Source organism: Stenella coeruleoalba (assembly GCF_951394435.1).
Source record: "Stenella coeruleoalba genome assembly, chromosome: 2".
In the NCBI taxonomy this organism is placed as follows: domain Eukaryota; kingdom Metazoa; phylum Chordata; class Mammalia; order Artiodactyla; family Delphinidae; genus Stenella; species Stenella coeruleoalba.
The window spans coordinates 73731546-73744405 of record NC_137147.1 but is presented as its reverse complement, the minus strand read 5'-3'; the positions used below and the strand labels follow the sequence as shown (position 1 = coordinate 73744405).

At 48.5% G+C, this 12860-nt stretch overlaps 1 protein-coding gene across 2 annotated transcripts in view; it reads right to left on the bottom strand.

The window, feature by feature from the left end:
- SLC7A8 (solute carrier family 7 member 8) overlaps window positions 1–12860 on the bottom strand; it is a gene marked incomplete at its 5' end in the record, with an annotated part of 56378 nt that overhangs the window by 1693 nt on the left and 41825 nt on the right. The window contains 6 exons of one of the 2 annotated variants that reach the window (XM_079914209.1): window positions 1307–1456; window positions 3162–3258; window positions 6827–6930; window positions 9275–9398; window positions 10019–10172; window positions 11672–11797. In XM_079914209.1, the coding sequence (XP_079770335.1) occupies window positions 1307–1456; window positions 3162–3258; window positions 6827–6930; window positions 9275–9398; window positions 10019–10172; window positions 11672–11797 (755 nt within the window). Of the gene's footprint in view, window positions 1–1306; window positions 1457–3161; window positions 3259–6826; window positions 6931–9274; window positions 9399–10018; window positions 10173–11671; window positions 11798–12860 lie in introns of those variants that run through there. The other variant, XM_079914210.1, reaches the window with a different exon arrangement.

Here is a 12860-nt window from a genome sequence, read left to right as displayed (position 1 = left end):
GTTAGGGGGGTGGGGGGGCCTAGGGAGGGGACAATTCTCGTTGTCCTCCGAGGTGGGATCAAACAAGGCCTCATCATCCAGCTGAGAGCCTGTAACGGCCAGAGAAGCCCGTGTAGGTGGAGGAGCTTGCTGGTATATTGATATATGTTTGCCGAGGTCCTCGGGAGAAGGAGAGCAGGAGAAATGAGTGAGGGGCAAGAAGGAGAGGACCTGTCAGTCAGGCTCCCCTCCCCCGGCTGGCAGGATGTGGCAAATGTCCCTCCCTCTCACCAGGGACAGTCCCAATTTGTTTCAAGGAGTTTCTGCCAAGACGAGAGAAATCAGGAAACCTAGTGTGGCATAAGGCAGCCCGGGGCCTTATTTACTTCAGGAAGAAGCAAACTCTGTGGGCTCCACCCGCTCTTGTGACCACAGGTGGGAGGCCCCTGTGGAGTCTTCAAGACGCTACTCATCTGCCTTTCTCCTCTTGTCCTCTCCTCTTAGAGGGTATGTGTATGGTAGGGAGATGGGGTTATTCTACTTCCTCTTCTCTCTAGCAGGCTTTCTAAGAGTGGTAGGAAAGTGGCAGAGAGATTTCGAGAGCCCTCGACTCCTCAGCTGGCAGAATCTTCTAGAAGCATCTAGTCTGTGTTTCCAGAATAGGATTGTTCAAATAGCTCAGGGATATACCCTAGTCTTCTAATTTGCAGGAGAACCCATAGCACTCTGGCATATGTTGTTCTGAGCACTCCCATCTGTTCCTATCACAAATTTATTCCTGGTACAAACGAGAGTTTCACCAGGCACCCTACTACGTGCAGGGCCATGGTAGTTTAAAAAGGGAGGATCACGGAAGGCTGGAGTGGACTGGGAAGCTTCAAGGAAGAGAGGTCCTTGAGTGTGGAAAATGGTTAAAATTTGGAGAGGCAGATGGGAGAAGGAAACTCATTCCGGGATGAGACGGAGAGATTGCATGAGTGAACCCAGCTACCTGGAGGGACGAGTAGGAGACTGGTCAGGTTAGAAGGTCGAGGGAAAATCAGCTGACTTTTTAAAGACTTAGAGCCATAGGAAACAAAGGAATGACAGGATGGAAGTATCACTTCATCTAACCTATTCCTCCAGCTGCAGTTTGCTCTGGTCCTGTCCCCAGTGGAGAATGGAAATGGCTGCCCCATTCACACATGGCCTTTGCTTCCCAGAGGGTCTCCCACACTCATGGAGATGATGAGCTGCGGTCAGCAGCGAGAACAAGGTGATGTAAAAATCTGAGCTTAGTTAGAACCAGTGGAGGAGGGGGAGGGGCCCCAAAGGGAGGTTCTCGCACCTTGATGGGGCGGGGGATGTCTGGCTTCTTCCACCGAAGAACTATCTGTCCAGCAATTGTGACGCCGTAGAAGAAGTAGTTGATGAAGCCCACATAGTTGATGAGTGTGTACATGTCGCTGGTGACAAGCATCAGCAGGGTGGAGATGCACTGGGGGGAGTGGGAGAAGCTCATCAGTGATCAGAAAGGCATTAGGAGACTGGAGGAGCTGTTTACTGGTCGGGGCTGTTCCCCTGCCTCTAGGCAGACGATGCCATTTTATAGCGGATCTCTCAAAATGGAGACTTTGCAACCTCTCCTAGAAACCCAGGTCATTGCTAACACTTTCAACACCAGGAAGTTCTTTCTCACCACATGGGTGATAATCAAAACATTTAACCACAGATACAGCAGGTACAGCATGGGCACTAACCAATCAGAACAGATACTGGCTGTAAACAACTGGACTGGCCACACTGGTGGCAGCCGGCCCTGTGCCACCCTGGTCTCATTTATACTTCTTCCTTGGTTGAAGCTCAAGCTAATTTTGTTTTTTTTAATCCCTTAGGGAAGGTTGTTAACTGCAGATTAAGGCTTTATTCTTGCCCTCATCCTCTTTTCCTGGTTGAGTCATCTAATTTATTTTTCTTCCTTCCTTTTCTTTTTTTTAAAAAAAATCATAAACAGTTATATACCACTTCTTAAGTGTCAGGTTCTTTCTTTAGCATTCTACAAATATTAACTCATGTAACCCTCATAACGTCCCTGTGACGTTTTCTTGATAGAATTCACTTTCTAACTTCAAAATCATCTCAGTGGCTCTCTCGGAACCATGTTCTTTCCCTCTGCTAATTTGTTTCAGGCCAACAGAAGGCTCGGTTCTCCTGTAAGATCTGATGGTGGAAATAATCGGGAAGATTTTAAGAGATGAAAAAGCCAGATTCTTACTGTACTTGCCTTGCAGTCATAGGCCTGCACCATTGGCTTAAACTGAAAAAGGTTTGTGGCTCACTGGGAGCATTGAGTCTTCTCCAGTTGCCTTTCACCACTAACCAACCAGGATGACCTTCTTCCTGTATCTGAACATTCTGAAATTCCCCCTCGTGTTGTACAGCGAATGCCCTTCACTCCTGAGAGCTCTACTACCCTGGTCTAACTGCTTCTCTGGTGAACCAAAGTCATTTTTGATATTTTAGTCAGGATCCAGAAAGAAAAAAAAATAACCCCAAAGACTCATCAGGAACAAGTCTTTGCTCCTTCTGTTTGCTCTCTCTAAATGCTTCTACTCCGGGGTAATTCCACCTCCATTTACCACCATTTCCCATTTACCCCTCCCATCCCTAGTTTCCTTTTCTCCATTTTCGGTTTACCAGTTTACCAGTCTTCCATTATGATTTTTCTTATTTGGTGTACCCTGAGACCAAATTTGTTTCAGTGATGTTTCCCAAGAGCCTGGCAGAGCCTCCTTGAGCAGGAAGGTTGATGGGGAGGGCTGGGAGTGTGCAGTGATCAGCCAGGAGCAGAGGCCCAAAGCTACTACCCTGTGGGTAACAGGTGCAGGGGGAGCCAAGAAAGAAGTTTCTTTGTGAGGTTGTAAAATCTTGAAGCAGCCACTTCAGTCTGACCCAAAAGTACGGGAGAATGAAATGAGCCAGCCTGGGAACCTTAAGGTATTTCAGGACCCAGGGTCTCTCCTTGCTATATCTCTTGATGTTAATCAGGCCCATGTATATACCATTTGCCAGATTATTTAAGGCCCAGAGAAACCTAGGAGCACAAGGGTGACAGGGGCGTGTGTGGGAACTGTGAACTCCCAGCTCAAAGCAGCACAAAGAGGGAGGGTGTGTGTAGGGCTGGCAGAGGGAGGGAACCTTACTGTGAAAAGCAAGGCTGGGATTGGGGTGCAGCGCTTCACGTGGATCATGGCCAACACACTGGGAAGGTGGCCCTCCCTGGCTCCAGCAAAGAACAGCCTGGCAGAGAGAAAAGCAGGTCAGCCTGCGATGGCCCATGGACCATCCCAGGATGCTTCCTCCCTAGTCCGGCTCCCTCATCCATGCCCACCTCTGCTCACACAGGAGCATCCCCCCTCCAGCCAGGTACCTGCCTTCTCGTGCACACCTTCCAGCCCACTAGTCAAATGACCCACGTTCACAAGGCAGGTGCAGGCAAACCAGAGGCAGTCAGTGGATATAAGTGGATGGATTCTGGAGTGTGGAGACCCTGAGTGTGGTCTGGGTGGCTTGGGGTTACTGATGACTGTGCTGTCACTCTGTGGGTCTCTCACAAAACCTGGAGTGCTGTAGGAGTAGCCTCTCTCCTTTGCCTAAAGCTTTAATCCCTTTAAAAATGTGCCTCCTTCCTCCTCAAGGGATATAGGTTCTTTGAGACATGGGGACTAAACTGTACATGAAAAGCCTTAAAAACATGCCTATCCTACTCAGGAAGTAGCTGCCTTTGTGGGGTAGGGAATGGGTGGTAGACCAGGAAGGGACACGTGAGAACTTGGGGGATATGTGGAAATGTTCTATATCTTGTTTTGAGTGGTAGTTACGTGGTTGTCTACAATCGTCAAAACTCATCAACCTGAACACTTACGATCTGTGTATTGTATTGTATGTAAATTATACCTGAACATTTATATCCTTAAGCTACTTATTCTATTCTCCCCCAAAATCCTGAAGAAATGAATAGAGTTAGTGAAAGGTGTACATACAAAAATATTGTGATGATAAAAAAGATTGGAAATACCCTAAATGCCATAAAGTAGATGATTACATAAACTATGGTATATCTATAAAATGGAATATTATGCATACCTAATGCTTATGAAAAAAAAACTGATTGTGTGAGAATATGCTCACAATATAACATTAAATGAAAAAAGCAAGATAGAAAACTGTACGATTCCATGCAGTATGATTCCTATTAACTAAGATACTATTTACAGGCATGTAAAAACATTAAAATATCAACCAATTACCTCTGGGTGGTAGAATTATGAGTAAATTAAATTTTCTTTCTTAGATTTTATAAATTAAAATTTTTTTTAAATAGACAGGAAACTTATAATTAGAATAAACTTTTTTTGTTTGTTTCTTTGTTTTTTGGCTGCACCGCGTGGCGGCTTGTAGGATCTTAGTTCCCCAACCAGGGATCGAACCCGGGCCCTCAGCAGTGAAAGCACGGAGTCCTAACCACTGGACTGCCAGGGAATTCCCCAAAAATTATTTTTTAAGTTAAAAAAATTAAAATTTTATTTTGAGATAATCATAGATTCACATGCAGTGGTAAGAAATAATGCAGAGCGACCCTGTGTATCCTTCACCCAGTTCTCCCATTGGTAACATATTGCAAAACTATACTACTATATCACGACCAGGATATTGATGTTTACAAATTCTTTTTAAAAAGAGAAATTTTAACATAAAGAGCAGCCTTCTTCTTCTTTCCTCTCCTAAGAAAAAGAGAGAATACTGTAAGCTGTTATTAGGAAATTAGGCCACTTTTCATTGGAAATTAGGCCACTTTTCCTTTTTTCTAGGACTTTGTAGGGAAAGGAGCACCTAAGCATTGAGAGGAAGGGGATGGTGTGATGGGGACAGAAAGGAACAGAATCAGCACACTGGGGGGCCTGAAGAGAACTGTCACTTTGTGATTTGTGTATGGGGGAGAGTGGAGCGGCTCCTCAGAAGCATGGGAGTCGATTATGGTCCCAAGTACCCGTATGTACACCACCAGTTGCCATCATCAACTACCTCGTCCTGTGTCACTAGTTTCATGCAGCCACATGACATCGCCCCTCTGCAGTGCAGCCTCATGCACCCAGTGGAGCCCCAGGTGCTCTGTGGGCCTCACCATGCACATAACCAGGGTCCCAAGTTCACATCCCTCCTCCACATGCAGCCAGGACCAAGTGGAGCTGGCAGGTCCAACAGCATTGGCAAGTCAAGTTCACAAGAGACAATCCTTGCCCAGCTAGCCGACCACAGAGGAGACATGACATTAAGCGTGACACACACGCACACACGCTCCTACTCCTCAGGAAGGATCATCCTCTCCATACCCCCAAACAGAAGAGTAAGAGAGAGAAGGAGGGAAGGAGGCAGGAAGGCAGGAAGGGAGGAAGGGAGGAAGAGAGGAGGGGAAGAGGGAGGGATGGAGCAAGGAAGAAAAGGAGGGAGGGAGGGAGGGAGGGAGGGAGGAAGAAAGAAGGATGGAAGGAACTGGAAAGATGAGTTGAGGAGGCCTGCCGGGTGAGCTGTGCCTCTGAATCCGAGGCCGAGCGCACCGGGCCGCCGCCTCCCGCATGCACACATAGCTGGACCACATGCACGCAGACCGCTGCTCGGCCTACCCGAGGGACAAACCCCACTCTAAAGCGACTGGAGCCAGTCACTCTCCTTCAATAGATCCCAGAGAGCCTCATGGGTCACTGCTCTTCCACCGCTTGCCCTCGGCTGGGGCCTCCAGGTGGTCACTGCTCCTGTGTAACACGCACACGAGGTTGCCGTGGGTGAGTGTCGGAGGGTCCTGGGGTACGGGGGATGCCCACACTCCCTCTGTCTTGCCCTGGGTCCTGAAAACATGACACTCCCTTGTCATTTCACAGGAACTCCTCCCCAATGTGACGTTGGCTTTGGAAGCAGCTGAATTCGGGGGCTCACTGCTTTTGCTGTATCTTTTGAGTAGGACTGTGCCCTTGGAGGAGGGGGCTTTCTAAGAACCCCGGGAGGACCCTTTGGACCACATCAATGGAAATCATCCAGCATCTGCCAGCCTCAACCGCCCATCTGGAGACAGCAAAAAGGGACATTAAGAAGGGGGCAGACGTCCGGATGTGTGCAGGCGGGGGCTGGGGACTCCTGGGCCCATTCATGCTTCGGGCTTTCCAGAGTGTTTGGGGTAGGGGACGTGGCTTTGGACAAATGCTTTCCTTCCGTTCTTCCCCACCCATCTCATTTCACACCCCTACCCGGTCTCATGGGTGGCCACACAAGGGCCTCCTACAGCCACCTGTCAGTTTAACAGGGAGGAGCCTGCACCCGCAGGGAACTCAGAGATGAGCCCATTCGATCTGTAATCTGGGCCCAGAACTTTCATGAGGCCAGCCAGAGGCCCCAGGCATGGGTCCCTCCCTGGTCCCTTTCAGAGTGGGGTTCCTTTCCAGCCAGCACAGCCTGCTTCCAGGCGAGTGGGAAAGGGGCTCTGAGGCTGCAGGCAAGGCACTGTTCTGTTGCCAAGCACACAGCCTGGGGACTCCTCAGCCCTCTGCTCCTCTGGACATGAGGTGGGATGGCGCTTCTTGCCACCGCAGCTAAAGCCACACACGTCGTGCGTCACCACACGAGCAGCACAGGCTCCTCCGTGTCCACACAGACACACGCACACGCCCTCGTGTGAGCAATCACCCCCTGCAAGGTCACCACCCAGATGCCCATACAGAACCCCGCTGACGGAGACAAGCCCCCCCACATATACACAGAGCAATATGCACAGCAGAGTGGCCTCTGGCCCAGGAAGGGCCTGGACGGCACTCACCGGGAGGAGGTGAAGAGGGACCCATTGACTCCTCCAAATGTGGACAGGGCGACGGAAATGGGCATGATCCAGGCCATGACCCCTAGGAGCTTCTCTCCAAAAGTCTGGGAGAGAAAACAAGGGGGTGAGCATAAAAGGAGAGGTCACAGCCTCCCACCTGCGTGTCACTGCTGGGAATGTTCCCTCCCAAACCCACCCCTGCTGAAGTCCTTGAGAGGAGGGACCACAGCTTCCCTGCCCCAGCCCCTCCTGCACCCCTACTTCCCTTGGTGATGACTATACCGTGGGGATTCAGTAATGTTTGGGACTGACTAACTAATGAACGAGACTGTGTATGGTGGTGATAATACAATAAACAACTAACATTTGCTATCCTTGTTTGGATAATGAAATTGAGGCACAAAGCAATTAAACAGTTTGCCTAAGATCACACACCCAGGAAGTGGAGGGCCAGGACCAGAAACCAGCTGTGTGAGTCCAGGCCTCGCGTACATTATACTAGAGCGACTTGGGCAGGCTGGGTTTCAAATCTTAGCCCAACATTTAGGAGCTGTGAGACCCTGAGCAAAGTTCTTAATCTTTGAGCCTCAGTTTTCCCATCTGTAAAACAGAGATAAATCCTAATTCATAGAAACAGAAGATATTGTGTGTGGGGGAAGTGATAAGAAAAAACCACTACGTAGGCCAAGAAATAAAAGGTGGTGAAGCTATAGACTAGTCTTCATGTATTGAAAGGATATAGGGACTTCCCTGGTGGCGCAGTGATTAGGAATCCGCCTGCCAATGCAGGGGACACAGGTCCGATCCCTGGTCCAGGAAGATCCCACGTGCCGCGGAGCAACTAAGCCCGCGCGCCACAACTACTGAGCTTGCGCTCTAGAACCCACGAGCCACAACTACTGAAGCCCGTGCGCCTAGAGGCCATGCTCCGCAACAAGAGAAGCCCGCGCACCACAGTGAGGAGTAGCCCCCGCTCGCCGCAACTAGAGAAAAGCCCGCATGCAGCAACAAAGACCCAACGCGGCCAAAAATAAATAAATAAATAAATTTATTTATTTTTTAAAAAAGAAAGGATATAAAATGTTGGGGAATCAGCTTTTTCAACATTCTCTGAGCCAAGTACATACTTGATTTATAGCACATTTGTATTTATATATAATTTATAGCACATTATGAGGAAGGGGTTGTTTAGAAGCGCTGTCCTGCTGGGGAGGGTTAGTGGTCATGTGAACAGGCTGCCACGGGACAGTGGAGGGCCTCTTTTTTTATGGTCTTCAGAGATGAGACACATGATGACAGTGGCAGGGTGGGGCTGTGGCCCAGGTGAAGCCACATGAGGGAACTGCATGGCTCCCAGGTCTTTCCCAGATATCAAGGACCCCAATGCCTTGGACCTGTAAGATCTCTTTCCCCAAACAGCACAAACTGCATATGCTTTTCCCTAATGAGGGAAGGAGTCAAGTTGTCCAGGTGAGGATACGGAGGCAGAGAGAAACTGCGAGTCTTGTGCAAGATTATGTCTTGCTAAGGAGGAGCGCATCTCCTTTATACAATCATCATATTTAAAGTTTAAAGTGCCCTAAGGACTTCCCTGTGGCAAGTGGTTCAGAATCCACCTGCCAATGCAGGGGACATGGGTTCGAGCTCTGGTCTGGGAAGATCCCACATGCCGTGGAGCAACTAAGCCCGCGAGCCACGACTACTGAGCCCATGCGCCGCAACTACTGAAGCCCACATGCGTAGAGCCTGTGCTCCGCAACAAGAGAAGCCACCGCAATGAGAAGCCCGCGCACCACAACGAGGAGTAGCCCCTGCTCGCCGCAACTAGAGGAAGCCCATGCACAGCAGCAAAGACCCAACGCAGCCTAAATAAATAAATAAATAAAAGTTTAAAGTGCCCTAGATCAGGAGTTTTGTAGAGTCAGATAGTAAATATTTCCGTTTTGTAGGCCATACAGTCTGTGACAATGACTCAGTTCTGCAGCTGTAGCTGCCCATCACAACCTGGCCATCCTATTGCTCCTGGGCACCTGAAGACGTGGCTTCTGCCCTGAGGACCTGAGAAGACTTCCAGTCCCACAAAGCCATGGATCAGGGGAAAGTGAGGGGGGCTAAGCCCGCAAGTCTATATCATCATTCCCGGTTTGAGGGCATGGGAGTTTGATTTCTTTCTTTCCTTTTTTAAAATTGAAGTATAGTTGATTTACAGTGTTTCAGATGTACAGCAAAGTGATTCAGCTATATATATATTTATATATAATCTCTCTATATAAAGATATAAATATCTTCTATTTCAGATTCTTTTCCATTATAGGTTATTAAAAGATATTAAGTATAGTTCCCTGTGCTATACAGTAGGTCCTTATTGTTTATCTACTTTATATATAGTAGTGCATATCTGTTAATCCCATACTCCTAATTTATCCCTCCCCGAGTTTGATTTCTTACCACAGCGACTGCGTTTGATGCCAGCAGCTCCTGGGGGGACATTGCAGTGACATAAGCGACATTGGCAAAGACATACACAAATGTGACCAGTGGGATGGAGATGAAGATGGCTCTGGGAAGATTCCTGTAGAGGGAGAGGAGGTGAGAGGGGGAAGGCCTGGCACCTGGGACCACCTGCCTCGTCATGGGGTCCAGGGAGTGCCTTCTGTCTTTCTGCACGAAGTTGTCCTTGCAGCCTTCTGCGATGCTCCCTCTCCCTGGGGGGTGGATTTTGTCTCCATATGGGCAGGATAATTGAAAGGAAATGAAACAGCTTAGGTTGGGAATATGCTCCATACCTGTTGACTTCTTCCTGACCAGAATCTCCACCCTGCATTCCCCCCTCTCCCCGAACACACACCTCAAGATACAAAGACCTGCCTGTCATGAGACAGATGAGTAAGAGGCCTGGAATCCTCTCAGGGCACATTTCATTCTCTAAGGCAGTGGTGTTATCTCAGCACCATTTTTTTCAGCTTTTCACCTGCTCTGGCATAGTCACTGGATCATTTTTCTCCTGGTAGGGTGGGTGACAAATGGTCTAAGTTCCTGGGAAATGAACTGGCTCTTCAGGATAGACCAGGTCATGGTCAGAAGGGGACTGAGGGGAGAAGTAGGCACTGGACCTGTGTGGCTCCCTCTTTCCAGTGGCAGGTGTCATGGAGTTTGAAGGGGGAGAGGGAGAGCTGGGCTACTGCAACTCACTTGTAGGGATCGACAAGCTCCTCCGTCACGTAATTTAGAAAGTTCCAGCCCCCATAGGCAAAGGAGCCCTGAAGGAAAGCCAGCGCGATGAGGCCGATGTCAGGTTCTTGGAAATTCTCAAATGCGTTCTTTGGCTCCAGCCAGAAGTACTGTCCTGTGGGCACAGGGACAGGAGGCTGCTCAGAGAGACACGTCAGAACTCGGCAGCCCCCGATCTCCAGTGAAGGCCACATATTGGAGAAGCGGGGCCGAAAGGAGCAGAGAAGTAGAGGTCTAGGACCCCCCAGGACATGGTAATGATGAGTCCAAATGGCGGCTCAGGTTCAAAGCACAGTTCTGAATGTTCCTTTTTTAAAAGGCAGAGTTCCTTGGAAAGAAAGGCCAGGGGAGGTTACTGGGCAGGGCAGGGTAAATTGGAACTGGCTTGCCGGGATTCGGAGATGCAGGATGGGAGTCACTGGCAATCTCCTGATCACCTTCCCTCATATCTAAGTTGGTACATTTTCATGGAGAAAGCACCAAGAACAACAAACACTCAAACATAAGCTTCCGTGATGCTATTATTAGCTCAAGCCTGTTCGGCTTTCTTTGTCAATATCCTCCTGTCTCTTCCTAAGGTGTGTGTTTGGTCTCCCCTTTCATGGAACAGATCTCCTGAAGACAGGGATTCTTCAGCGAGGAGCTTTTCAATGGCCTTCCCAGCCCTCAGCACCACATCCTGCACACAGTGGGTCCTCAAGAAAGGCTGCTGATTAAAGTTGTAGTAAGATACTGAGCAGCTGACCGCACTTTACATCTTCATCCATAATCAAGGATTTGGACAGGAAATAACGAGATGAGAGTGATCAGGAGAAAGCACTGGGACCAGATTAGGAGGTCCCAATAAAGACTGGGCCGTCTTTTATCTTCGAAAAGACAACCCAGTGATTTCTTTGAGTCTAAGTTCCTGAAAACAATACAACCTGCTAATGAATTTAATCCAACGGATGAAAATAATCAGGCACGTTACACAGCAGAAGCTTAATTATGTTTCCTGGAGTCAAAATCCAGGCACCCCCACACCGCCTCCAGAGCCTGTGGGTGGGTGGGAGTTCTCCCTGTTTGTCATCTGACTTTCTCCAGGAGCCAGTGACACTGGGCAGAGTCTAGTGCTGCCACAGGTCCCATGGAAACCAAATACAGGCTCGGGCTTGGAAAGGGCCAAATCCAATGGGGAATGTTGGCAGGGGCCCCAGGAATGTTAGCGCTCTCTCCTGTAGAGATTATGAGTAATTTTGAAACGTATAAAAAGCTCCTCTGTCTCCCATTTTAAGATATGGACAAGATAAAATATAAGATACAAAGAGCTTCCCTGGAGCTGGGACAAAAGGGCGGTAGTATTCCAGAAATCTGGAATCTTTATCTACCTGTGCTGGAGCCATGAGATCAGCATGGGAGGACTGAGCTCTGCACACCAGGGGGCGTGCCCAGCTCCCGGCCAGGCCACCCAGTCAGGCCACCGTGGAGAAAATGGTTTCTCATCCCCTTTGTCAAGCAAGCGAAGAAGAAAAGTCATTCAAGGAGAGAACTGGGACATCTCAGGGTGTGTACACATCCAAAGACAGCGTGAGGTGTGTGTACACACAAGGGGTGGCAAGTTCTGATGACACCCACCTTTGCAGATCTGTACAACTCCCATGACGATGATCAGGCCCAGGGCCAGGAGCTTCCCAGCTGTGAAAACGTCTTGAACTCGGGTAGCCCACCGCACACTGGCGCAGTTGACCCATGTGAGGAGCACTGAAATGACAGACCCCCAAACGTACCCTCAGGGCCATAAGGAGGCTACATGACCCCTCTGCACAGAAGGAGAAACGCTCCTTGCTCCTGATGATAAGACTGTAACGGGTAAGCCAAAAATGCCGCAAGCTCAGCCCCAGTGTCCAGAAACTTTGGCCAGGATAGTAGGTTGGGTTACAAATGGGGATTACGTGCCACAAATTAGAGCTTCGTCAGAACATGCCTTGCCCAGGGCTGGAAGCCAGAAGTGAGCATGGAAGTGCAGGCACTGGCTTTGGGGAAAAATCAAGACTCTCATCAGGGCATGAGTGTGGGCTCTGTTTTCAAGATACTGTATGTTCAAGAGGAGCCCTGAGCAGCTGCTAGGGTCCTGGATGTCATCTTCCTGAACCTGATTTTAGGTTTAGGGGAATCCTTTGTTACTTAGGTTTATCACGTTATAATGTACATTTAGTAAAATTCATTTTTCTAAGTGTATAGTTTGATGAGATTTGACAAATGTATTGTTTAATCACTACCACACTCTCTATATAGAACATTTCCAACACCCCAGAAAGTTCTCTTGTATATTGTACTCCTTTGAGGTCAGTCCCTTTCCCTTACCTCTGGAAACCACCAATTTGCTTTCTGTCCCTTTTCCAGAATGTCACATAAATGGAATCACACAGTATGGAGCCTTTTGTGTCTGGCTTATTTCACTTAACATGGTACTTCTGAGATCCATTCATGTTGCTATGTATATTAATAGTTCCTTTTTATTGTCAAGTAGTACTCCATTATATGAACGTATTATTAGTTTTCTATTCACCGGCTGATAGACATTTGGGTGGCTCCCAGTTTGGAGCTATTATAAATAAAGCTGCTATAAACACTTGCATAGAAGTCTTTGAGTGGATCATAGAGGTCTTTGAGGGGAGTTTTCATTTCTTTTGAGTAAATACCCAAGGAATGGGATCCTAGGTCATATGGTGAACGTGTTTGACTTTATAGGAAATTGCCAGACTGTTTTCCAAAGTGGTTATGTCATTTTGCATTCCCACCAGCAACGCACAGTCCTGTTGCT